This window comes from Natator depressus, chromosome 3 (genome assembly GCF_965152275.1).
Source record: "Natator depressus isolate rNatDep1 chromosome 3, rNatDep2.hap1, whole genome shotgun sequence".
NCBI lineage: Eukaryota > Metazoa > Chordata > Testudines > Cheloniidae > Natator > Natator depressus.
This window is the reverse complement of record NC_134236.1, coordinates 203,071,769-203,099,093: the sequence shown is the minus strand read 5'-3', so window position 1 is coordinate 203,099,093 and position 27,325 is coordinate 203,071,769. Positions and strand designations below refer to the sequence as shown.

General features: G+C 47.2%; 1 protein-coding gene across 2 annotated transcripts in view; it reads right to left on the bottom strand.

Moving 5' to 3' along the window:
- Positions 1-14,207: 14,207 nt before the first annotated feature.
- Positions 14,208-27,325, bottom strand: part of BANF2 (BANF family member 2) — a 49,883-nt gene continuing 36,765 nt past the window's right edge. Inside the window, exons 1-3 of one of the 2 annotated variants that reach the window (XM_074949711.1) lie at positions 19,217-19,347; positions 15,957-16,085; positions 14,208-14,354 (exon numbers count right to left, since the gene is read on the bottom strand). In XM_074949711.1, the coding sequence (XP_074805812.1) occupies positions 14,208-14,354; positions 15,957-16,082 (273 nt within the window). In that variant the 5' untranslated portion in view covers positions 16,083-16,085; positions 19,217-19,347. Of the gene's footprint in view, positions 14,355-15,956; positions 16,086-19,216; positions 19,348-27,325 lie in introns of those variants that run through there. The other variant, XM_074949712.1, reaches the window with a different exon arrangement.

The window sequence follows — 27,325 nt, the reverse complement described above, 5'->3', positions numbered from 1 at the left end:
CAGTTCTCAGCTCTGTCCCTGTGTGAGCTTGTGTGCAGCTTGGTGCCTCAGTTTCCAATCTATGACATGGGGATGGCAATCCGTCCTTCATGTATTTAGACTGTAAACTCTTTGGCACAGATACTGTCTCTTACTCTGTTTGCACATTGCATAGCACAGCATGATCCCATTCCTTTTTAGGTGCTAATATAATACAAATAATTAATAATACTTAAAAATAATTAGGATTTTTTTTGCTGCCAGTGTGTGACACCTTAAAGGGAGGTGGCTTTCTTAAGGTGGGTGCTCAGCACTTTCTGAAAATCAGTCCCTCTGAAGGTGACCTGAGTTGGGAACCTAAAAATTGAGGCGTCCAAAAATCACAAGCCACTTTTGAAAATACGGGCCCTGACCTAGAGACAACCAGCTTCCAGAATTTCTCCTTGAGAAACCCACTCCCCTTCTCTTGAGAGCGAGTGAGCAGAGTGATGCTGGGGCTGGAGCAAAGCAGCTGGCGGATGGAGGAGTGGGTGCAGATAGCTCGCTGACATAGAAATACCCGTTTGGCAAGTTCAGCAAGTCTAGCAAGTGCAATTTGGGAAAGTCCTCTGTTTATTTGGCATCTGGGATCCACGTTCTGTTTTACTGAAAGGCTGCAACTTTGATTGTCAGGTTGCAAACAGCCTGACAACATACGATACAGCTCTCTCCATGCGTCTGGATATTTTGACTTCTAGGCTTCCTGAAAGCACGGGTCAGATCTTCTGCCTGGGTATTGCGAGCTATAAAATGTAAGCGTGCTGTAAAAAGCCGTATTTAACTGAATAAATCATTAGAAATGACACTTAATATCCAGGACAATTGCTCTCCTGAAATGGCAGCTTTTTGTAGCACACTGTCTGTCAGATTTTGCCTGAATGAGGCTTTATTGTTGGGCTTCTAAAGATTCTGGCCAAAATTTTTCAAAAGTGACTTTGGGGCTCCAGTTTTTGGGTGGTGGCTGAATCTGAGACGCTTCAAAGGGGCTGGATTCTCCGAGGGCCAGTGCTAAGCACTTTCTGAAAACCAGACGCTTTTTTAAAGCGTCTCAAGTTGGGCGTCCAAAAAACACGTCCAACATCATGCGTCTCTTTTGAAAATGTACGACCTGGCACCTGTTAAGTACCACGAGTCCCAGGAAATAGCCATGTTTCTCTGTCCCTTCTTGGTCAACTCTAAGTGACTGCCAGCTGTAGTGAGATGTATTGTACAATCCTTAATTGTCCTTCCCCGGAGCCAGCCTGTTGTATCACGTCCTTTGATTGTCTCAGCCTGGAATGCAGGTGTTGATTAATGAATACAGCTTTATGAATCCTGCCTGAATCATCTGCAAACTAGCTTTAAGACCAAGAAGGACTCCCAAAGTCCTTAGTCTATTATTTACAGTGAATCTCCTAATTGATATCTATAGATCTGTTAAACAGTTTGCTTTTCCAGTCGGGTTTGGGTCACATTATCCTATTGGTAGAAGCTCTTTATTCCCATATTGGAGGGCTAATACCATCTAGGGAAGACATAAACTCACTGCCATGTGGGAATAGACTAGAGTTTAGTTTCTAGTCTCACATTCTAGCTTCTCAGACAAGCTGGAGAGATTGTCCTGTTATGTTTAGGACAGTTAACTTAACCGTGAGATCCAGCCCTTTGCTTCCCCATGGAAAATCCCACATACTGCATCAGAAGATAGATTTTTCAATCACAGTTAAGTAGCTCCTGCAAAATATGTACATGCTTGTGGGCAAAAAGATGATTGCACATAGACCTGTGCAAAAAAACTGGCTTCCAGTTCAATGGGCAAACCACAAAAATCTGAAAAATACATTGGTTCTGGTTAACGCAAAATGAGAAATTTCCAACATTTTCAGGAAACTGGAAAAGTTTCTAAAAAATAGTTTTGAGTCAAACAAAACATTTCATTCAACCTGAAATGAAATGTTTCCTTTCATTTTTGAGGTTTTTTTTTTTTTACCTTTTAAAAAAATAATAAAATTGAAGTAAAACTCAAAACAAAAAAATCATTTTGAGTCGCAAGGTTGAAAGGAAACATTTTGCCCTTTTCAAACTGTTTTGAGACGAATCTTTGAAATATTTTCCTCGACCTGATCCTGCTTGTTTATTTGTTTGTTTGTTTGTTTCATCCTTAAAAAAAATGTTTTATCCTAAAACTTCCCCAGCTCTAATTGCACAGACATCGCTTCCCTTGGTGCACACGTAAGAGGCATAGGTCCCTGGGTGAAGCTGTATAGCCACTGTGGATACAAAATGAATTACCCAGTGTGTGTGTGTGTGTGTGTGTGTGTGTGTGTGTGTGTGTAAATGTATGATTTGTGCACACAATTTTTTCTGCACGTACAAGTGCATATTTAGTGGATAATGTGGGATAACACGTGCGGCTCTTGAGGGTGTTATCTCTTTAAGATCTTTTCCTGGACTGGGAGTTAAGGCAGAGATAGGCGTTTGCTGTGCCCAACAGGAACGTTCAGAGCCAGTGCTAAGCAGACATCTGAGATGGTTGGTGTTTGCGTGGCAGTGTCTCTCCATTGAGTGCCTTTACATCCTGCACTGGAGTCTAATTTGGGGCTTATTTATTTTTAAACCAATTTATTTGTATATCAAAGGGCTCCATGGGCAGTCTACAGTTAGGCATACAGGTAGCTATGCAAGCAGGTATATATGGCCCTATCCGGGTAAATATTTCACTCAGGTCCAGAGAGTCAAAGTACATTTGTTACTCACCAATTGATACAAGTAGCAGGGGGGTTTGGTTTTTGGTTTTACTTGGTTAGAGTGTGGGGTGCAGTTTCCATATGTAGATGGTCCCTGGAAGGCTGGGGTCAAGTTGTGTTAGTGTTTTACTTAAGGGTCTCAGTTGTCTGTTGCTCTCATGAGTAGAGAATAATAAGATTGCTAGAGTCTTTCTGTCCTCCAGGCATCCCTAATACCTAGCTCTTGTAGAGCGTTTTTCATCAGCAGATCTGAAAGAACTTTACAAAGGAGGGCAGCATCCACCCCCATTTTACAGATGGGGAAACTGAGGCACAGAACCGCTGCATGACAAGGTTACTCAGCAAGTCAGTGGCAAAACTGGGAATATAATTCAGTTCTCCTGAGTCTCAGCCCAGCAGTCCGTCCTTTAGGCCACACTACGTCCCCAAAGGTTGCTTGATTCCATTTTTTGATTTATTCCATGTCCTGAATTCTCCGTAACTTAATTACTGAGGAGAATAAGGGTGGGTGAAGAGCTATTTAAGCTAAGGGACAGTGTTGGCACAAGAACAAATAGGTAGAAACAGGCGACGAACAAATTCAGGCTGGAAATGAGAAGGTTTTTACCCATCAGGGGTGAGGTTCCAGAACAGCCTCGCAACAGGAGTTGTGGGACAGATGACTTAAATTTGTCCAGCTCTCTCTCAAACAAATTGTGTGTGTGAGTGTATGACAGGATTGCTTGTGATAGTTGGAGGCAGGGCACAACAGCCCTGGGGGTCACTTTTGGTTTATGTCTTATGTTCATGCTCAGGGTTTCAGCTGGCCACATGTAGGGGTCAGGAAGGGATTTCGCCTGCCCCCCATGTATTCTGGGAGGGTTTTTTTTATCTCCTACTCCGATGCATCAGGGATGGCCGTGCCTGGAGATGGAACATTGACCAGGGAGGGCCAGGCCATAGGTGCTGACTCTGTGGGTGCTCGGGGGCTGGAGCACCCATGGGGGAAAACAGTGGGTGCTCAGCACCCACCTGCTACAGCTATTTGGCAGCACCGCTGATCAGCTGGCTCGGGGAGGGGCTTTGGGGAGGGCGGAGAGCAGCAAGCAGCGGGTGGGTGGGGTCCTTGGGGAGGAGGCAGAGTGGGGGCAGGAAGAGGTGGAGCAAGGGCAGGGCCGAGTGGGAGCGGGGCCTCAGGGTGGAGCACTCTTGGGGGAAAAATAAGTCAGCGCCCCCGGGCCAGGGCTCCAAGGTGGAACCGAGCATTCTCTCTCTCAGGTGATTGGCTGGCTGGTTCTTTTTCACATGCTCCCTATCTAACTGATCAACAAATGTGGGGTCGGGAGGGAATTTCCCCCCAGGTCAGACTGACTGTGACTTTAGAGGGTTTTCACCTTTTTCTGCAGCCTGGGGTGTAGGTCACTTGCCAGGATTATCTGGGTATATCTCACTTAATAATTTTCCTGCCATTGCAGGGCCTCGGGCACTGGTGCCCCTTGGTCCCACCTGTTCTCTGCCTGTGACCCATGGTAGTCTAGTCTCCTGTGGGCTGTAATACTTTGGTTTCATTTCTCTCTCTCTCATTGGACTTTATTTCACAAAGCAATGGCTCAAATGCTCTATGGAGTAAAACGGTGTAGTTCTGTTGACCGTAACAGAGCTATGCTAACTTACACCCGCTGAGGATCTGACCCATAGTTTTGTGATGCATTTCCTGAAAGCCATTGTTAATATTCTAAATTAGTCCTCTTTGTTCTGAAAGTTTATAAACACCTAATTCTTTTCCAAAGCATACTAATCTATCTAGGTATGTACACAACCCCAACAGTGTATTATTTGAACACCTCACGGTCTTTAATGTATTTACCTTTACAACACGCCCTATGAGCTAGGAAGTGCTCTTTTCCACTTGAGGCACAGAATTCACAGGACTTGAATCTGGCCGTTCTGAGTACTGGGGCAGTCCCTTAACCAAAGATCACCTCTCCTCTTTATTGCCAGCTTGTTGCAATTTTATCATGAGACTTATATGTGCTATTTTACTTCAGGCCCTAGCTCCTGGAGTCATGTGAATATGTGAGAATTTCTGCTTTCAATTAAAAAACTTACTTTCTAGCCTCCTGGCTATGGAGGAAATGTGGGAGGCTGTGGCTCAGACACCAGAAGGCAAATACAAATAAGCCAACATTTATTATTTTCAGGATTTTTAAGCCTGTCTCGTGATTTTGGGGGCCTGACTTGTTGGTGAATGTTTGGGGCTGGCAATAGGGCTGGCTGGAAAATAACATTTCTGGTTTGTGAAAAAAATTGAGATTTCTAAATTTGTTACAGCTTTCAGGGGGGGAAAATAGCCACTATTCCAGTGTTTAGGACACTCGGTTGGGATGTGGGAGATGTAGGTTCAAGTCACTGCTCTGAGTGAGAGACTTGAACCTGGGTCCTACAAGTGCTTTTCCGAGCAGGGTATCGAATCAGTCTCTCTCTTTTTCTCTGGCTTAGGGGATACTTAATGATTTATACACAATAGGAGGGCTTCACTTTATAGCCCAGTGGTTAGGGTACTCACCTGGGATGTATAAGGCCTAGTTTCAAGTTTCTGCTGCAGAGTAGGGGCTTGAACCTATGTCCTCTACTAGTCAGGTGAGTGCTCTGTTTTCTTTGGTTTTGGCCAGACATTTTAGTCTGGACCTGAGAAAACTTCTTTGCTGAAAAATTCCCAGCTGACTCTAGTTGACAGTTCTGCTTCCTATACTATCCTTTATAAGTTTCACAGGTTAATTATTTGCAGTATAAATAGGCTTGGCAGATTTCCATTTTCATTTTTAAAATCATTTTGATGCATAATATTGATTATTTGTAATCATTTTTTCAATTTTTATCTATTTAAATTTTTGCAGTTGCAGGAAATTGTGCGGGCAGAGAATGGTGGGGGCAGACATTGATTATTTAATGGAAATAGACGCAGATTCAAAAAGTTAAAGCTTTATAACCATCAAAATACAAACTGTCAACATCACATCTCAAAATATATAAAGTAAATCGCTTCAATTCAAACTCTAATAAGTTCTCAAGCAACATTTTCTTTGCCTATCTGTTAATTTCAATTATGATCAATGGAAATATTTTTCTATCGGTTTATGTGTGTGGGGTGAAATTGACACTGACTGAAACTGATTGATAAAAGTCTAATCCTTTCAAGCCTATGTATAAAAAAACTAATTCACTTCATGGTTTAATACTGAAGTTCTAATGCTCAGGTGGTGTAACCAGTAGAGGCCCCACTGACTTTAACGGAACTGTACCCGTTTACGCTAACATAGAATTTGGCCCTATACGTTCATGCAGCTTTCTGTCGTTGGAATACACACATTTGTGTGCTACTGTGATCATGTTATTGTCAGATCAGAGCTTAAAATGAGGTGCTGTACACACAGGTGGGTGATAACTTACAAAATACGTTGCAGGGCTGTCTACCTGTCACTCTCAAATATTGTTTCTGCAGGTCATTGTGTGGGAAACAATAACAGACAGCAACCTGCGTTTCACTGAGAAATGGTTTTCCTTTTGCATTTGGATTTATTAGCCCTCCCACCAGGCCCTCAGCCCTGCCTGCGCACAACCAGATCTACTAGCTTTGTCAGTCAGCATTGTTCGCCTTTATTAGATTGTTGGCTCTTTATTTCCAGGGAGTATGTAAGTATAAAAGGCCACTGCCCACGAACTAGTCAGGCTCAGTCACAGCGTGTCATGGAATTTCTTGAGAAATGTCAAGATGACCTTGTTCCTCTCCTCCCCCCCGCAGCCCTTCCCTTATTCAATCTGCTGTTATTTTTAAAGAATTTGTCATATGCCAAAAAATGTTCCCTTTTGCCAGGGCGATCACACACCAGAAGTCACCTTGGATCGGAATTACCGAGACTTACTTTCAAAACCTTTCAGCTCTTCGTCCCTAAAGCCAGTGTTCTCAGAAGGTGAGTGATTGTGCTGAGATCCCAGGCAGTGCACTTATTAAAGGTGCTGCTTGTGAGCATATTGCATTGCATGAAGGCATTTAGCAGTGCAAATAAAACCCATGTTATCTGTCTTAGTTCAGAAGGACATCCAATCTTAGCTATTACGGTGTTTATTAAGGTAGCACCTAGGAGCCAGCAGAGATCAGGGCCCCATTGCTCTAGGTGCTGTACAAATACATACTAAGAGACAGCCCCTGGACCGAAGAGTCTACAATCTAACTAGTTTTATTGTTACCCCATCCCACACAAGCAAAGTAATAGTTGGCAGGTGTCATGTTAGTGCCATGAGTTTTTGTGTTTGCTGTTTAAAATCCGTTTAGTCCCTAGGGCTGAGAAGTGACTGTGGCGAAGTTTGCCTTGGAGTAATTTCACTAGTGCCTGGTTTTCACCTGTGCCTGCTTTATTGTGTTCCTGTTTTCTGCTGCCTTTAAAAAGACTGGGCCAGATCCTCAACTGGTGTAAATTGGCCTAGCTCCATTCTCCTTAATGGAGCTATACCAATATACATCATCAGCTGAGAATCTGGCCCATGGAATATAAAGTGAAGCACAACAGATTAATGGGGAAGTGGGGCTACCAGTTCAAATAAAGTGAGATCACTTTACTCTCCTCTGTTAAAAAAACACCCCCCCCCCCAGTTCACCCAATAAAAACCTAAATGTTCTGAGGTTCAAAAAACCATTTTTCTGTCATTATTTTTCATTTCTGGCCACTTCTGCATTTGCATGTTTTGGCCAGGATCAAAGGCTGAAGTACCAAAATATTGTCAGAAACCCTAGGCTTGTAAGGACTGGTCTGCACCCCAGAGCTGTAAAGCTGTAGCACTGTAACTGGCCTGGAACAGTTAAAGCAGGACCATCCCCCTCCCCAAGGCAGGGTGGCCTAGTGGATAGAGGACTGGGACTCAAGAGATCTGAATTCTATTCCTGGATCTGCCATGGCTCACCTGGGGCAAGTCACTATCCCTCCCTGTGCCTCAGTTTCCCCAGTGGTAAAATGGGGATAACAATAAAGCACTGTGTCATATACTGATAAACAGCAATACATATAAGCTAGGTATTATTATTAAGACCATATCTATAAAGATGTGCTCCGAAGTCAATAGAAAGACTTGTGTTTATTTCAATGGACTTTTGATCAGGCTCTCACTGAGCAGGCCTAGAATGATTTCTTTAGAAGCATGTTGTTTGCTCCTCCAACTTCTCCTCGCTAGGGATAGCCTGCGGCAGGAGAGACTCTCAGATGATAATTGCAGTGTGCTGGGTTTGACTAATGGTTATAACTAACTATATCTAAAAACACATTAGACTTCCTGATTCCTCGTGTCTCGCAGTAAGACATTATCTCTGTTTGCAGCTACTGCGTCTGGCTTTCCCACTTTGCTTTCATTGTACAAACAAGAAAATTCTCCTTCAAATCTTTTTCTTCCCTTTCTGGATCTTCTCTCAGAAATTTAGTAGCAGTCTCTCCAGATCTTCACAGCCTGTCCACAGGGAGATCGTCCGTGCCCCCCACCCCAGCCACACACACTGTCCTGATGAAACATTTGACTATTTGCATCTTTAAAATCTGCAACTCAGTTCCTATGGAATAATAAAAATGAATCAGAATGCCTAACGCTTATCTAGTGACGCTCTCTTCTCTACCCTGTCTGCCCCTCGTAGGCGTGGCAATCATTAGCGGTAGGTTTGGATAATTTTTGGTGGTTCCCAGAACGGGTCCAAGTCGTGTGTTGTGTTGTTCCCCCCAGTCATGTCGTATCTCTCTCCCCCCTCCCACCCCAGCCCCGCCTAAGGCTCTGGGAGGGAGTTTGGGTGTGGGTGGGGGTTCGGGCTCTGGGAGGGAGTTTGGGTGCGGGCTGGGGCAGGAGGTTGGGGGGCAGGGGGTCAGCGCTTACCTTGGGTGGCGCCAGCTCCCGAAAGCGACCTGCACACCCAGCAGGAGGGGCCGGGAGGTGCCTGGGCATGGCAGGCGGGGCTGGGGGAGAGACCCAGCCCCGAACATTGGTGGAGCTGGGCCCCTGGGCCCTGAATATTCATGGAGCATACACCATGGGCCCATACAACTCGCCGCCCCTGGTGGTAATAACAACCAGCAGCAACAGGTGGTGTAAGTTACAAAGAACAATGATTTTGCTGAGGGCAGGGGTGCCGGAATGGTGGGGGGGCCAGAGGGCCATGGCCCCATCACTTTTAAACATGGGGATGGGGTCTTGGGGAAGAAGTAGTGTAGGGACAGGGTCTTGGGGAGAAGGGGCGGTGCGAGAGCGGGAGCTCAGGGAGAAGGGGTGGTATGGGGCGGGGCCTTGGGGAAGCGGTGGTATGGGGGCGGGCCCATGGTTCAGGCACCGGTGGCCCCCCACTTTTAGGGGGCTTACGCGGCTCCTGGCTGAGGGGCATCTTTCAAATCGTCCTCAGCTCTTTCGCTGCAAAGTTTTCAATGGGGAAGTGTGGAGGAGCAGTTAGGTCATGCGGTACCATAGCAGAAACGCACGAAACGGTGATACTTTTCAAGAGGGGAAACTGCTGTGGCTGAATCCAGTGATTCCTGGCTATTTTCTTTCTCCCAAACCCTGCTGGAGTATAAAGTTTCTTGGGACAGAGTGAGAATCGTGCTTTTTATTCCTGTAGGGGGCAGAGCCCATGTCAGTGCCTGAGACAGCTGACAAGGAAATCTTTTTAGTACAGGATGTTTAGAGCTACATCCATATTAGACCCATAGAAATGTAGGGCTGGAAGGGACCTTGAGAGGTCATCTAGTCCACCCCCACCATGCTGAGGCAGGATTTAGTAAACCTTAGAGCCCATCCCTGATGGGTGTTTGTCTAACCTGTCCTTAAAAACCTCTAAGGATGGGGATTCCATAACCTATTCTAGACCTTCTCTCTCCATATGGTTAGAAAGTGTCTCCTAATATCTAACCTAAATCTCCCCTGCTGCAGATAAAGCCCATTTCTTCTGGTCTAACCTTCAGGGATGTGGAGAACAGTTGATCTTCAGTATCTCTTTAACAGCCCTTGATATATTTGAAGACTGTAATCAGGTCCCCCCGCCCCAGCCTTCTCTTCCTGCACTAAACATGCCCAATTCTTTCTGCATTTCCTCTCAGGTCAGGTTTTCTAAACCGTTTACCATTGTTGTTGCTCTTCTCTGGACTGTCTCCAATTTGTTCACATCTTTCTTAAAGGGCAATGCCCAAAACTGGACACAATACTCCAGGTGAGGCCTCACCGGTGCTGAGTAGAGCAGGACAATTACCTCCTGTGTCTTTCTTAAAACACTCCTGTTCAGACATCCCAGGATGACAGTTGCCTGACTTGCCCTAACATAGCTGACTCCTTTTCAGCTTGCGATCCACTATAACCCCCAATCCTTTTCTGCCATAGACCTGCCCAGCCAGTTATTCCCCATTTTGTAGTTGTGCGTGTGACATTGCATTCCATAGTCTTTATGAAAATATGCTTCTGATGTGAATATGACATAACCAAGATGCACTTTATGCAAGATGGCTCATGTGAGATATCGTTGGAAAGGTTATGACTTACTGAATGTGATTATCCAAGTTGTACGCCTGTATCATTTCTGTATCTGAAGTTAGGCATATTGACTATGTGGTTGAGAAGCTGGATATGAGTCAACAGTGTGCCCGTGTTGCCAAGAAGGCTAACAGCATTTTGGGCTGTATAAGTAGGGGCATTGCCAGCAGATCGAGGGACGTGATCATTACCCTCTGTTCGGCATTGGTGAGGTCTCTTCTGGAGTACCGTGTGCAGTTTTGGGCCCCACACTACAAGAAGGATGTGAAGAAATTGGAAAGAGTCCAGCAGAGGGCAACAAAAATGATTAGGGGGCTGGAGCACATGATTTATGAGGAGAGGCTGAGGGAACTGGGATTATTTAGTCTGCAGAAGAGAAGAGTGAGGGTGGATTTGATAGTTGCTTTAAACTATCTGAAAGGGGGTTGCAAAGAGGATGGATCTAGACTGTTCTCAGTGGTAGCAGGTGACAGAACAAGGAGTAGTGGTCTCAAATTGCAATGGGGGAGGTTTAGGTTGGATATAAGGAAAAACTTTTTCACTAGGAGGGTGGTGAAGCATTGGAATGGGTTACCTAGGGAGGTGGTGGAATCTCCTTCCTTAGAGGTTTTTAAGGTCAGGCTTGACAAAGCCCTGGCTGGGATGATTTAGTTGGGGTTGGTCCTGCTTTAAGCAGGGGGTTGGACTAGATGACCTCCTGAGGTCCCTTCCAACCCTGATATTCTATGATCTGTATTTCAACTCTGCTACTTTGGATGATGCCCCCCCTGCTAACACTTCAGGTACAACAATTAAAAAGCCGGACAGTGCTGATGGCCCATCAGCAAGAGACAATGGAGTGTAAAAGAGTTTAGTCTTCCTGTGACCGTGTGGGTCAGCCTGTGAAGAATGGCTACAGGGGCCCTATAGAGGCAGGTGACCATGTCACCTGATACTGGAACCCATGTTGAATTCTGTACTTTTCCACAAGAAGCTTGGGGGGGACGGGGAGGGTCAAACTAGGAAACAAAGGACTCCCGCCTTATGCAAATCCTATTTAAGGGTGGGGAGTGAGGTAATCCCGGTTGTCAGTTCTCCCCTGCTACCCCACCTAAGATGACTGCTGGAAACAACTAAGACTGAATGGGGGGAAAAAACTGGACCCAGGCTGGAAGGGCATTTGGCCTATGAAGAAGATTATTAGAACCACATTTTGGGTGAGAATTTACATGTAACCAGTTTCTTTAGTGTATTAAGCTTAGTTTGCATGCTTTGTTTTATTTTCTTAGTAATCTGCCTTGTTCTGTCTGCTACCTCCTTAACTACTTAAAATACACCTATTATAGTTAATACATTTATTTCTGGTTTATAATATAACCCAGTTGATGTGATTTCTACCTGGGAGAGTGAGGAGTTGTGCATACCCTCCTCCACATTGTGGGAAGAGATGAATTTCATACAATTTTGGGTTTGTTCTCCAAGGGAGGATGGACATCTGGGTGCTGTGGCAAGCCCCGTAAGCTGAGCCTTCCCGGAGCGGATCTCTGTCTCTCTGTGCAGCTGGATGTAGCCGTGCCTGTGTACCTGGCTGGAAAAGACTAGGGAGCCTAGCCCAGCAAGACCAGGTAAAAGGGGGCCCAGGCTGGCAGAAAAGTCTGAGTCAGTGGAGTCCCAGCACACCAGGTGACATCCCAGGGCATCCATCCCATCCCAGCGCGTTTGATTTTTTCCCTTCCCAAGTGTAGTACTTTGCAGAATTTAATCTTGTTGATTTCAGACCAATTCTCCAATTTTTCAGAATTTTGAATTCTGATCCTGTCCTCTGAATGGCTTGAAACCCCTCCCAGCTGGTGTCAGCTGCAGATTTTATAAGCATCCTCTCCACTCTGTTATCCAAGTCATTAATGAAATACTAGACCCAAAACAGGCCACTGCAGGACCCCACCAGATACAGCCTCCCAGCAAACCGTTTGGACAGCAAACACTCGATAAGTATTCTTTGAAAATGGTCTTACGACCAGTTGTGCATCCACCCTACAGTAATTTCATCAAGACCACATGTTTTTGTTTGTGTATGAAAATGTCACTTGGGACTATGTCAAAAGCCTTATTCACGCACTGTACATTAAATTGCAGCAAGGGCGGTTTAGGTTGGACTTTAGGAAAAACTTCCTAACGGTCAGGGTCGTTAAGCCCTGGAATAAATTGCCTAAGGAGGTGGTGGAATCTCCCTCACTGGGGATTTTTAAGAGCAGGTTCAGACAAACACCTGTCAGGGATGGTCTAGATAATACTTAGTCCTGCCATGAGTGCAGGGCACTGGACAAGATGACCTCTCGAGATCCCTTCCAGTTCTAGATTCTATGTGCAGATGCATCACATCTACTGCTCCTCCTGCATCCACTAGGCTGGTTTCCCTGGCAAAGAAGAAAATAAGGTTGATTTGCCCTGATTTGCTCTTGACAAATACACTTTGGCTGTTACTTATCAGATTCTTATCCTCTAGGTTTGAACAAACTGATGTCTGATATTAAGCCAAGAGCATCTCTGTCTTCAGCGGCTTAGGGAGATACACAGTAGTAAGAGCGTGGCCTCTGTGCGGGGCAGAGGGTTTTCTGAGGAAGGGAAGATGGGCTCGGTTCTCAGCCCCACATGTGGGGTCCCAGCCTTGGCCCCCTTATCCCTGTCTGCGTTCCCCCACCCCAAGCCACAGCCCAGCTCCTGGCCCTAACTCCCTTATGGACTGGAGTAAGGGAGGGTGAGGTAAAGGTTCGGGGGGGGACCACTGGCTTTCAGTACCCCCACTGTAAAAAATGTTCCAGCACCACTGCAGTGGGAGTATGCATATGAAAGGCCAAAAGGGGGAAAGAGGACCCAAGAATTTCTTCCCTCCCCTTTACTCCAAGGTGGCACAGCCTAGCAGACAAAGGAGGCTTTAAGACACCTCTGTGCCTCCCAAATTCTGGGTGCATCTGGTGTCAGTCAGAGCTGCTCTAGACTATAGCAGCTTCCCCAGCCCCAGCTCTGCCAGCCTGGGCTAGCTGGGACAGCAGGCTCAGGATAGTAGACCCACGCCCCTGCCAGGCCTAGAGTTGTGCCAAGGAAATCCAGCTGCTTTCCACCTTCTTTGTGCCATGCCAGCAGCAGCATGTCGCAGAATCAGGGCCAGGGTGCTCCGTGCGTACTTCCACTGTATTTATGTGAAGATCTCACATCGCTTTGCAAATATCAGTATGAACACAGCCGCCCTCGGCGGTCGGGAGTTGGCTAACCTGCTTTTACAAAGCAGGAAGAAGTTAGGGCCCCATCTCCAGAGCGGTCACTGAGACATCCTGGGCCTTATTTGCTGAGCAGCTGCTGCTCCCATAGAAGCCAGTGGGAACAGCAAATTCTCAGCATTGCTGGGGGCGGGGGGGGGAGTCAATGGCTGATTTTGAAAGTGTTGGCCTGAGTGAGTGGCCCAAGGTCACACAGGGGAGGCTGGAAATAAAACTCAGATCTCCTGGGTGCCTGGTGCCTTAACCACAAGACCAGCTTTCCCCTCTTAGGCTCTGATTCGGCAAGGCACTTAAACCCCTGGCTAACCTTCAAGTCTACAGGTAACCCATTGACGTCAGCTGGGCCACTCCTGGGGTTAGCGTTGGAGCACGCGCTTCTCTGTCTTGCTGAACCTGGGTCCGAGAGAACAGCTGGGCTAAGAGGGAGAAGTTCCAGGTTTCCCCGTGGGCAAGGGGCTGTTGGGCTAGACTCAGTGACTCCAGAGGGGTAGCACAGGGATAACGAAGGACAGAATTTGACCCACTTAATCACCCTGCACAAGAACATACAATAGTTTGTTTGGGGGGCAATAGAGACTCTGTTCATCTAATAAGAAGACATTGAGGCTGGACAGTTCAAGGCAGGAAAGACTTTATTGCAGTCCACAGAACACACCACGAGGGCTATGCAGCCAGCTCCCTAGAGGAAAGCGTAGCACCAGTCTGTCAGACAGGAGGCGCACCGCTGAGCCTGGCTCGGACTGGCTCCATATGCCCCTTTCAGCCACCTTTGGAAAACTGCATGGTCCTTTTTTAACAGGAGGAATTGGCCCAGAAGGATGTATGCCTAGGAGGAGGAACAGAATGAGTTAGTACAGCTAACGAGTTTCCCCCCATCCACCCATTTGACTCCATACCCTGGAGTAGCTGGTTAATTTGAAACTCTGGGCCACTTTATAGTCTAAGCTTTGCCAGACAAGTAACTGCTTCTCTTCCTGTGGTGACTTCATTAGGGGTGTTCTGCCAGGATAAGGAACTTTGCCCATTTTTAGCCTGGTGCTTAGCTCTCCAGAACGAGAGGGAGGCCAGGTTTATCTGACAAGTGGGGGACAGGCTCCTCTTTTAATGATGCTAGGAGCCTGTCTGTTGTGTGTAGTGTAGACAAGGCAACCTTGGGCCTTGTCTGTCCGGCTCCCTCAAAAGGGGCTGTTTTCATGACACGAGGCTGTTGCTGGTTGACTCCACCCCATAACCACTGGAACAGGGTCTGTCCTAACTTTGTGCCAGGCGTGAATCAGCCAGGAAGTGGTCCCACTTCAATCCGCTCTTAGCAATTGTAAAAGACAAGGACAGGCTCAGGGTGTGGGGCCTAAACATTGACCTGCCTTGACAGTCACTGTCTGCTAAGGGAGTTAGCTCACAGATTCTGCAGTTGTCCCATTAGTACCGCAGCAGGACATGGACCAGGCAGTAGGAGGTGTCCATTACCTTCCATCAGCAGCACAACTCAAAAGTCACCTGGTTACTACAGTTTAACAAAATAAGGTGGCATCAGCTATCTGTTGCTGTCTGACTTGCTTCCCGTGCATCCCATGGCAACCAAGGCAATGCACGTGCACTAGGAGGAGAGAAGGCCACGCACGCAGTGACCATAGCGGGCTGTTCTGCACGAACTACTTGACTTTGCAGCAATGCTACGGGTGCAGACGGGATCCAGTCGTTACACAAAACTGATCCCCAACACGGGCAGGTGGAGCAGGGTTTGCTCTTCTTGAAATCTACACAGATCTTCCCACACCCCTTCTGTTCACTTTCTTTCAACCAGCATGCACAAAAGGTTAACTGGACTAGAAGTGGAAATTTTTTTTCCCCTAGGGGGGAGATGGCTAACCGGCATTCAAGGAAGGTAGTAAGAAAGCAGAGGCATCTGTTTCTCCAGTGACGGAATTTCCCAAGCCCGCACTAGAAACGAAATAGCTCGACCTTCTTGAGCTTAGCTGCTGCCAGACTTACCATAACGAATGCATGACATATATATTTTTAATTCCATACTCCCACCCTCCCATGGGAAGTCCTTGTGGCTTTCTTACGAACAAATTCTGCAAAGGGGGGGAAAAATGCATTTCAAAAAACCAAAGGCATAGTTTGAATATTTCTGGTTGGACTGTAAAGAACTGTCACGATGCATTCACTTTAAGATGGAAGAAATTTGACCTTGCCCCTTTGAATAACATTCAGTCTTGCTCCTTTGAATAATTCAGCATAACTACCCTCCAGAGTTTAGATCAAGTGATGGTAATGAAGTGCCTTTAAGACCATAATAGCAGGAGAAACTATCACAAGAGCAAAGTCACAAGAACACAGTCTTCTTAAAATCAAGTCCTCTCACAGTACCTGCTCCATAAATAGAACAGAGCTTGGGAAGGAGTGGGAGGAAAAAGATGGTTACCTTGTCAAAACCCTTTGTAGCTAATTTTAGTCCAAGCTCGTCATTAATGCCATCCACTGCTGTAACGTCCTTATCGCCCATCGGCTCAGACACAAACACTTTGAACTTCTGGGTTCCGGTCGCCATGATCTGTAACAGCAGCGGCGGGAGGGTGGGGAGGAGGCAAAGAACAATCAAAGGCCAATGCTGATATCACACCTATTGGAGTCATCCTGGAAGACCAGCCCTCCCACAGAGCAAGCATTCCCCTAAGCACCCCTCCCTTGTTTTAATCCCAAAGTTATCCCCGTTCCATACAAATCCGACTTCCCCCTACCTCCCTGCTTTGATTGCTGAAGATTATTAACATCAGAAGTAAATAATCGGGAACCTGAGGTTAGAGAGCTGGATACTAAAGGTGGGTCGTTTCAAGATTCCTGCATGAATAGTTTGCATGTCCCTCATTTGGGTTCTTCAGTGGTGCACAAGGAATGCCTCACACAGCTCCCACATAAGGCCCTTGCTCCCTGTTGCCTGAGCAATTTTTGTCCTGTAAAAACTTCATTTTCTATCCCATTAAAAAAAAATGACTAGTTTACACCTAGGGTGATATCTAACCTGTAATCACCTACTGCTGACTATTCTGGCTCAGCAGCACGTCTGAAATATCAGGCTGACACCTGAACATCAAGGCATCCAAAGTCAGGGGCCACTTTGAGACTTTTTGCTTCAATCAAGACGCATCCTTATGTAGCTACATGGGGGAAACGAGCACACGGTTTCCAGCCACGGGGCAGTTGCATTGTTGCCACCAACAGCGTAGACCGGGCGTAGGCAATTATACCGCCTGCTCGTGACAAGCTGCTCAGAGGCTGCTAGCACCAGGGGAGCTGCACCGCTGCTGATAAACCGGTACGGATTTCCCCCACGTGCAGGCGAGCTCAGCGTCTAATGAGCTGCAGGCCCCCACAGAGAAGAGCAGCAGAGTCCTGACTCGCCCCGCACCACAGGGCAGAACCCGTGGCTCAGCTGGCTAGCTAGTTCCTGCCTGCCAATTCCAGCGCAGCACCAGTGTCCCTGCCTGTCGGTCCCCTTCTCCTGCCCGGCTGGGCTGGTGGAGAGAAGCCAGCAGCAGAAAGGGGAGGGTGGCGAGAGCAAGCCAAACAGACTGGGGCCACTTCTCTACCTTCTCACAGACCTTGGGCTTTAGCGGCCTTGATAGAGAAGCGGCAGCAGTGGGTGCTTCCCAGGCCTGCCCCGCAGGACCACGCCCAAAGGTCAGGTTTGTGACGACACCTCCCTCCCCACCATGGCCCGGGCTGGAGACGCCTTGGGGGACTTCAACTGCCGCAGGCTTCTGGAACCCCTTTCCCTATGACATCACTGCCCCTTGCCACGGGAAGAGGCCCGTTGGGTGGCCCGTGTTTTAGCTGCCTGCAGTTTCTCCATTGAGAGAGTCCTGATCGCAGCCAATGGGAGCGTGGCAGGGAAAGTGGCTGCCCGCTCCAGGGCGAGCGCTCATCAGCTAGGAACACTCCTGCGGTTATAAATATTGCCTGGTGCAGTGCAATAGAAACCTCACCCATAAATACAGCGAATGCAGGTTATACCACGTCCCTACCCACAGAAGGGGGACATTTTCGAGTAACAAGTAGAGAGTTTTAGCCCATCCCCCTGTTCATTCATGCATCAGGGCCTGACTTGCAGAGTCACTGAGCATTGACTGCAGTGGGCATGGGGTGGAGAGGATCTGGAGGGACTTGTGGACAGGTGGGGGATGATAGGAGTCTCCTGCCCCTTAAGGCAGCCTGTGTGGGAAGGGGGACCCCGGAACAATCTGTTCACAGCCCCCAGCAGGAAATCTGCTGCAAAGACAGTATAGTCCCCAGGTGTATTAGCCTTCTACTCACTGAAACCCTTTCCCCACTGCATGGAGGGGTGTGTCTTCGTGGCTATGCTACAGTTGCACTGGCAGGGAGTTGGGGGAGAAGAGACATCTCCAGAGCCACAGGATTTGGGGGCTGGACCCCCAATTGGTTCCACGCAGAGCAAGGCAGCCCCCTCCAGACACAGAGTCAGAGGAAGATTTACAAGAGGGAATTCACGGGGTTTCCTCTCCCCAGCCCCACACCAGATTGTGCCATAGGAAGACATGATCTCCCCCACGACTGTCGCCTGGCACAGTTTCAGCACAACAGACGTGGTGCATTTTCTAAAGATGGGAGCCACAGAGGCATTCAAGGTTATAATTAAACCAATAGTCCTATAAACTCTAGATTCACCACCCACCAGCATGAGTAGACACAAGGAGCCAGTTATCTGATACAAAAGTTGTTTATCTATCCCTCCTAATCCTCCATCACAACACCCTATGCCACACTTAATTGCAACTGGTAGCAGGAGTTTCCACTGCCCTTATAAACCTGCCACTTCTTAAACCAAAAAGCATAAACCACTTGCAAAACACACCAGGAGCCAGAGAGCAGAAGGAACAGCCAGCAAGCAAGGAAATAGCAAAAAGCCCAGGCTCCTGCTTTTATAAGGGGTAGGGGAGGTGGCTGGCTACAGGAGCTCAAAAGGGACAAACTAGGGAAGTTAGGTGCAATGGGTTGTACCTCTCAACTCCTTGTGCATTGTGCCTATAGGATTATATAGCCTCCTAGGTAATGTATCTGTCCTTCTCTGACTAAAATAGTGCATTCAAATCCTACAAGAGTTGCTTGTATTAAAATTTCTGCTAAGTTTTATTAATGATTATTTATTTTATTTGTGTATTTCTATAGCAGCCAAATCATGGTCAGTGCTATACAATCCTATCAAAAGAGCCCATGCCCCAAAGAGGTCACATCTAAAACCTTTATTCCATGAATGCCCCTAGAGATTTTTGCCATAGCAAAACACAAGGCTTGTAAGACATGCTCCAATGTTAGAAAAGAAATGCTGACTGGCTAGATTGGATGGGAATGCTGCTTTCTGTGTGACTAATGTGGGGCGCGACATGGAGATCATGGCCCTTATCCCACAACGAAATCTACATGAGCAAAAACCCTGCATCCCCATGGAGTCTCGCTCATTGCAAGTGCAGGCCTCAATGTACCTCACTGAGACGTGCATGATTTTAAGTAAACTAATAAATCAAGTGGAGAGATCTGGAAATGCATCAGCACTAAGCAACAGGGCTTGCCAAAGCCTTCCTAGCTAGCAGCCAGAGACTTGAGGCTATAAAATAACTTATCCTGTTTTAACCTCGTCATTGTACAAAGCTTTATTTATTTACTCACCTGATCCTAGTCCTTCTTCCTTCCCTCCCCAGCTGGGTGGCTTGGTTGGAAACACAGAGTAACAGCCGCCTACAATGCAGCTGTTGATCAGTCAACAGGAGCCGCTTTGAGCATAGAGGTGTAATTGTGTGGTTGATGACTATGCTGTGCTGATGGAATAATCTCTGGTGTATGTTGGAGGTGGGGGGGGGGTGTCTTCCCCTGACATTCCCTGGTGTGTCTTCCTGAATGACATCTGGATCAAAGTAATAGGGCAAACTTTTTGCTGCTCGCTTGCTCGTTAATTAAGGGGACTCCAGAAGTTCCCCTATGCAGTGCAGCATTCAAGGGAGCATAGCCACCCTTCCTCCCTGCCGCAGTATCCGACAGTTGGGGGAGCAGTGGGAGTTGCAGACCCTGCCTGTACGGATCCTTCATCTGCAAGATGGATCCGCTTGTCTGTTCAAAAGGACAACTACAGGCAGCCCATAGGGCTGGGATGGAAAGAAAGCTGGGCTCAGCGGGTCCGTGTCCCTGGAGCCCTATGGGCAGAGTCACTAGCAGGATTGCTGGTCACTCACTCACTGAGGACACGATCCTGCCGTGATCCACAGAACCCACAGAACCCGTGACCCCGGGGGTCCACAGAAGTGCAGGGGTCTGCTTGCACTAATGGGACCTAACCTTTCATTGCCTTCTCACGCAGCATCTGATGCCACCGGTTCAGATGCCCTGGTTCTAATGATTGGATCTGACATCCCTGCAAGAGCATTTCTTTCTACCCTCCGCGTTTCCTAATTAACAAGGTGCGCCCAGCTCTGACTCCTTTCATTTCACCCTCCGATGCAGCAAACCTTCCCTTTGTGCCATCACCTCGGGCAGCTGTCGCCGGGTCGCTGCGGCACAGCATCGAACGGTTGCTTGGTTATGTACCAGGGTTGGTACGTGTGCCCACTCTTTCAGGGGTCTGGCTGTGAACTTTCAGCACCGCTTTTACCATGGAGAACTATTTCCAATACACTTCCCTTTCGCTCTTCTTCTCATTTGATTAAGCTTCTGAGCTGCAGGACTTCACAGATCAGGGCCGTTCTCCGGTCGGCTAGGTCTGTTTTCACAGGCACAGTGCTGAATTCTCTTGGCTTGACGTTGCTTTCTTGGCTACACGAGGACAGGAACAAACATTGCAGGTTGGCAGCAGAGCCAGCCTTAAACAACCTGGGCCCCTCAGGCCCAGATCCTCACAGGGATTTAGACACTTTGGTTTTAATGGGAGGATCTGGGCCTGACTCCTTGGGGCCAGCACAGATTCACAATTGATGGGATTTCCTCCTCTGGCTGGACCAGAGAGGGAGGGAGCTCACCATCGGTTTACCCCATCAGCAGGAAGACTGATGGGGCACAGATACCCCCTTCACCTCTCTAGCTTGGAGCAACAAAGTTTGTAATGTGCGCCCTGATCCAGCTTGTCCCAGTTAAATCTACTCTAGGAATAACTCTGGGGTAGCTTAACATGAGTTACACTGAAGGAATAGAGCCATATAAAGAGAATCTTCCCCCTCTCCCTCAAAAGGTTTTATACTTAAGCTGCTTGGGATAGGGACCATCTTTTTGTTCTGTGTTTGTGCAGTGCCTAGCACCATGGGGTCTTGGTTCATGACTGGGGCTCCCAGGTGCTACCACAATACAAATGAATAACAATAATAATAATCATTAATAACTGCTGCACAGTATCAGACCAGAGGGCCTTCTACTATAAATTGCTTCAAGGAAGGTACAAGAAATCCTGCAGGGGATAGTAATGGGATAATCTGCCCGCAAAGAAAGTTTCCTCCTGACTCCCACTAGTTAGAGGTTGGTTTAAGCCCTGAAGCATGAGGGTTTATAGTCTTTCCTAAACTCTTGAGGTTTTTTGGTTTTGTATTATTATAACCCTAGATATTCTTTTTAATCATATAATTATAATTAATATAGCTTATCAAGCGCTTTTTATCTGCAGATCTCAAAGTGTTTCACGAAAGAGGTCAGTAACAATATCACCATTTTACAGATGGGGAAACTGAGGCACAGGGCGGGGAAGTGACTTGCCTAAGGTCACCTAGCAGGCCAGTGTTAGAGCTGGAAACAGAACCCGGCTCTTCTGAGTCCCAGTCTAGTGCTCTATCCACTAGTCAACACTGTCTCTCCAATTCCTTTTCTGTCCCCTACTATGCTCTTTGTTTCAATGATATCTTATGGCAATGAGTTCCACAGGCTAGCTGTGCATCATGTGAAAAAGTATTTCCTTCTGGGCACCAATCCGTGTTTGGTGCGACTGCCCACTGGTGGGAAAATGTTATCACGGTTATGGGTGACTTGCCTGATAACAGAGAGTGACAAGAAACACTTGGTAGGATTTATTTGTCCAAACCAATAAAAAAAGTAAAAAAATCAAATGAAAATTCAGTTCATACAAGTTACCATCCTGGGGTGGCTGATGGGATGTATAGGTCACATGTGCCAAGAAAGCAGGGGAAAAGTTCCTGCAGGCCTAGGAGAGGCAGCAGGTGGGCTCAGTTAAACCTGTGGCCAGGGGCATGGGCATTAAGTTCAATCTGGGAATTCCTGAGGTTGAGAGGATGTTATGTGGGGTGAACCACAAAGGGAGAAAAATCAATCTCACCTTGTGACCCTCCAGTAAAGGCATTTCTTAAAGGGACAGCATCCAGTGGTGGGAGTCTTCCCACTGCTTTCACTGCAGTGTCCTCAAGGCAATGGGCTTGATCCTCCCTGCTGGTATAAATCGGCAAGCTCCCTTTACGCTCCACCGAAGCGACCCTGATTTACTCCATCTGAGGACTTGACAGGTATCCATGAGGCCAGCTTTGGAACAGCCCTGATTGCAAGAGCTCTGTGGCTGTTGCAATCAATCAGTGGCAGCCATGGTTTCAGGGCAGATCATTTTGGGTCTGGCTTCTGTATAAAGAACGTGCAAGCTAATAGGAACTAATGTGCTAAAGATAATTAGCACAATCAAGCAAGAGTGCTGTGCTTTGAGAGCAGGGAAATATAATTGACAAGGGGCAGCCAGAAGCTCAGGATGTGATTGCCCAGAATACCTCAGGAGATAAAGACCCTGAAGAAGAAAGGAAACAGAGATGAGAAGCAACATGGGGCTAGACAAAACCAGGGGAATGTTAATATAACAATGGAAAAATAATCCCACTGTGGGAGCTTTCTGTAGTGGAACTGGGGTATGGACTATCTCTGGCCTGCCAGAGATCAAAAGCCATGTGATAATGAGAAACCTTCTGCCAAGCCTCTGCAAGAAGCGGATTGAGGGGTGGCTCAGTGGAGCGCTCCAGCCCAGCCCTGCTGTGAGTGCTGTTTTATAGATGAGGTGTAAATCAGAGGCCTTGACAACTTGTTGCTAATACAGAGCCTGGGGCATTTTTGTTATGCAAAATCAGGAGGTGTCCTGGCAGAAAGCTAGGGGAGTATATGTTCCCTACATACAGCCCTGGGGTCAACTGACCAAGGTACTCTGTACTTCTTACTGTGCACAGTGTTGCTGCTCGGTACTTAGGGGGAAGTTGCTTTGCAGTGTTGAGTGAAGAGATGCTTATGCATAGAGGTCCACTTACATCTGTGATATCAATGGGCTGCACAGGTGTAGCTGGGCTTAGAATGTGACCCACAGTTTGGAAATCAATTTGTAGAGCAATTTCTGTAGATTAAAAGCGCTAGATAAATTCTAGGGTTGCCACGCATCCAGTTTTCACCCGGACAGTCTGGGTTTTGGCTTGTATGTCCAGGTACCATTTAACAAGTTCTGATGCCCGGTTTTTTTATCTGGGGGGAAGAGATGGAGAAGGGGGCGGGGCATGGGAGAAGAGACAGAGAAGGGGGTGGGGCCTCAAGGGAAGAGGCAAAGCAGAAGGAAGAGGTGGAGTGGGGTGGGGCCTTGGAGGAAGAGGCGGGGTGGGGGGGGGTAGGGCTTTGGGGGTCTAGTTACCAGCAATTAAAAAGGTGGCAACTCTAATAAATTCACCCATTATGTTTACTTTGCAAAACTGGGGAAATATTCAGGGCAGGGCAGACGGATTTAACTATTTACAAGCCACTAACATTAATGGGAGACCTGCAGCTAAATCACTTGACACTGTACTGGATGTGTGTCATGGTAAGTTTTATTAATATCTGCATTATCGTAGCACCTAGGGGGTACTACACACCATACAAAATAAGAGACAGTCCATGCTCCCAAGAGCTTACAGTCTGAACCGAAGTACCGTGCCCCTCTCACGGGGGGGAAGTGAGGCACATGCAAATTAAGTGACTTCCCCAAGATCACACAGGAATCTTAAGAAGCAGAAATTGAACCCAGCCCACTTCCATTCCAATCCAAAGGGCTAAATGTAAGACCTGCCTTTCTCTCCTCCTCCTTTCTTTATGATGACAGCCTGTTCACGTGATGCACTTCGAGTGCCTTTTAGTTGATTAATTTAATCAGTGTGTTTAGACCAGTGCCCTTTTTGTGTGTTGGTGGGGGTTGGGGAGAGCGGCCCCAGTCCTGTAAGGCCCTGGCACCATGCCTGGCTGCGGTATCCTGGGAAAAATATGAAAGCCCTGGAGTCTCTCGCAGGGGCTGAGAATAGAGCGACTATTTTGGGATGCCATGCAGAAGTAGCATTACCATAATTAGCAGAAAGTGCTCCTGATTAGCATATTTTTTCACTTCTTTCATCACATCTGTTTGCGCAGAACAGTCACTCATTCTCATCTCCACTGTGGCGAGATGTACCAGGCAATCAACAAGACCCTTTGACCTTTGACAGCCCCTCTTCAATAGCAGGGCTTGTTTTCTGTGCACCAGGGGAAAGTTGTCTGGCCAGATCCTCAGCTGGTGTAAATCAGCATAACACCACTGCAGAGTTATATCAGCTGAGGATTTAGCCCAAAAATTCAACATTTTAAAATGATTTTGCTTCCCCACGCGCTTCCCTGACATCTTGTCATTGATTCCACTAAAATATTGAATTTTAATCTCACTGGGGCAGGGATGGTCTTTCACGATGTGTCTGAACAGCACCGACCACACTGGAGCCTCACCTCTAATTGATCCTGTAAAACAAATGATAGGAATAGAACATATGTGGATGTAGCCTTCAGCTACCTTTTTTCCTCTTCTTCCTTCTGTTATCAAAATTCCTTTTTCTCTCTTTGATCTCAGACAGTAAATGCCTTCGGGAGTGAATCCAGTTACAAGACTGTATGCTGAGAGTGCTGTCTCAGACTTGACACTAGTAAGATGCGACAGCACTGATTGGAGATGTGTGTCACGGTCCTTAGACCATTCTGGCTCCTGCCTGAGGGTTTAACAGAACATTCAGTCAGAAGTGTAGTTTTTCAATCCCGTCAGTCTCTAAGTACTTGATCCAATGCACTGGTGCTACCGCTGCTGGAGTACTGTGTCCAGTTCTGGTGCCCACAATTCAAGAAGGGTGTTGATAAATTGGAGAGGGTTCAGAGAAGAGCCACGAGAATGATTAAAGGATTAGGCAACCTGCCTTATAGTGATAGACTCCCTGAGCTCGATCTAGCTTAACAAAGAGAAGGTTCAGGGGTGACTTGATCACAGCCTGTAAGTATCTACATGGGGAACATATATTTGATGATGGGCTCTTCAGTCTAGCAGAGAAAGGTCTAACATGATCCCATGGCTGGAAGCTGAGGCTAGACAAATTCAGACTGGAAATAACGCATGAAGTTTTAACAGTCAGGGTAATTGACCATTGGAACAATTTACCAAGGGTCGTGGTGGATTCTCCATCACTGATCATTTTAAAATCAGGATTGGATTGTCTTCTACACGATCTGTTCTAGGAATTATTTTGGGGTAGTTCTCTGGCCTGTGCTATACAGGAGGTCAGACTATGGTGACGATGATCCCTTCTGGCCTTGGAATCTATGAGTGCCTATTGGAGCACTTACTGGCTTCAGTGGGCTGTGGATCAGGCCCTAATTCAGTAGTTGCTAGTCGTTCCTGTCCTGCAGTCGGGGTGGCACAGGAGCCAGCTATGCCAAGACAGCAGCCATGCCAACTGGGGACTCCCATGCATCAGGGGAAGCCTCAGCTGGCTGGATCTGCCTGCCTTCCACTGCCTTTCGTGGCAGCACAAAGGGGCTGGAGTGGGGCTCAGGACTCAGCCCAGCAAATCACATTTGTATAAATGTATTTAGTAGGAAGTAGGGCAGTGAAATCCTAGATACTCTCACCCCAAACGTACCCCCTCTGGCCCTCCACACCTTGAAACCAGCCTCACTAGTGGTGGCTTTATCCCTAGCTGATAAAGATGCTTCTGAAGGGACAATGTTCTTTGCCAATTGGAAGGCACCAGAAGGAGGGTGTTTCTCAAGGGAAGATATTCCCAGACCCCTCCAGCAGGGTGCCATGCTTACAAACTCCCTTCTGCAAGTGGCTCACTGCACATTACTGGCTTTGAACACCGGGGCAGAGTCAGAGAGAGAGGATTACGAAGGGATGGGGCAGCATCACATGCAGGACTAGTGATGAGGGGTCATGTGACTCTCAGCAGTGCTAGACTGGAACCCACTTCTGGGGCAAAGGTTAGGGGCTACCCCCGGTATGGGAAAAGACTTAGGGATAGCAGGGACTCGTAGTCCCTCCAGAGGTGACCTAGAGAAAAGCAGAGAAGAATCCCACTGGTTTGATGGTCTGTGGCCAGTGCTCCTGATGCTCAGATATTTGGGTGTTCCTCCCACTTTGGCAGCACCTTTGGGCGCTCCTCATCACCTTGGTCGTGTTGCAATCTGTCGCTGCTTCAGGGAATCGTGCCCGTCCGTGAATGGAGCTGGGCTGGCAGGAGACTTTGACTTGCTGACTTTGTGATGGCACCGCGTCTTTGGAAGGCAGGACCTAGGAGGGCATCCGATTGATGCCAGGTCTATAGAAGACAGTTAGGCCGACCCAGCTTCATAGCTCAGGGGTGTGTGTGTGTGAAACCCCCCCCCCCTTCCCTGAGCGATGTAGTTAAGCCAACCCAACCCCCTCGTGGAGACAGTGCTCGGTCGACAGATGAATTCTACCTTTGCCTTAGCGCTGTCTCTCCTGGGGTGGATTAACTCCAGCGATGGGGGAAGTGAAGACATAGCCTGAGAATCAGGAGATGGATGGAGGTTCTGTCCCCAGCTCTACCACTGACCTGGGGTGTGACATTGGGCCAGCCGCTTCCCTCTCACTATTCGTGTGCCTCATCTCTTTAGATCGTGAGCTGTCTGGGGCAGGGGTTCTCTTCCTCTGTGTTTGGAAGGGTTCTGATCTTAGATGAGCCCTATAGGTGCTTCTAGCATATAAATAGTCCAAATGGGTGTGTGGTCCTTATAGGAATGATATACGGTGTTAGCAATAGTGCATGTAATTACTACAGGTACCATCAATCACACTTTTCATTGGTACTCATAAGTGTTATATATTTGCACAAAGGCTCATCAGAATGTGCAGTAATTGTAAATAATAGGGCTGTGACACCCTACTGAGGACTGTCTATGAAATGTAAAAACCATAAGAGTGACCCTAGTTGTTTCCGACTATCACCAGCACCAACACAGAGAATGAAAACTGCATATGCAAAGTTGGATTTATTATTTAAAAGTTATTTTTCATGGCCAAATTCTGCAGCTTTGCACCACCAGTTTTCAGACAATAATTTCTGGCCAGAACTGAAATAGTTTTGATGGTCTCATCCCACTTTCTAGTTGTCTACATATAAAAACCGCATCAGAATATGATGTGATTGACAGCATCTGTTCGGGACCAGAAGAGAAAAAGTGGTTTAGGTCTGGGAGGAGAGCAGGAGTCAATTTCTCATGAAAAGGCAGGCGGAGGAAAGGAAGGGAGAAGAGTTGGACCCTTTCAAAGCTGTAGCCTAGTTACAAGGTGTGATTTCAACCAGAAAACCTGTACAGCAGTTGGAAATGTCTAAATAAAAGAGCCTAGTAAGCTATTTAATAGGACAAAATGCAAGAGGAAAAAGGACACTTGAAGAAATGGAAATAATGCAAATTTGAAACTGATCAAAGGCAATACTTTTCACACAATGCACAATTAGTCTGGGGAACTCATTGCCCCAA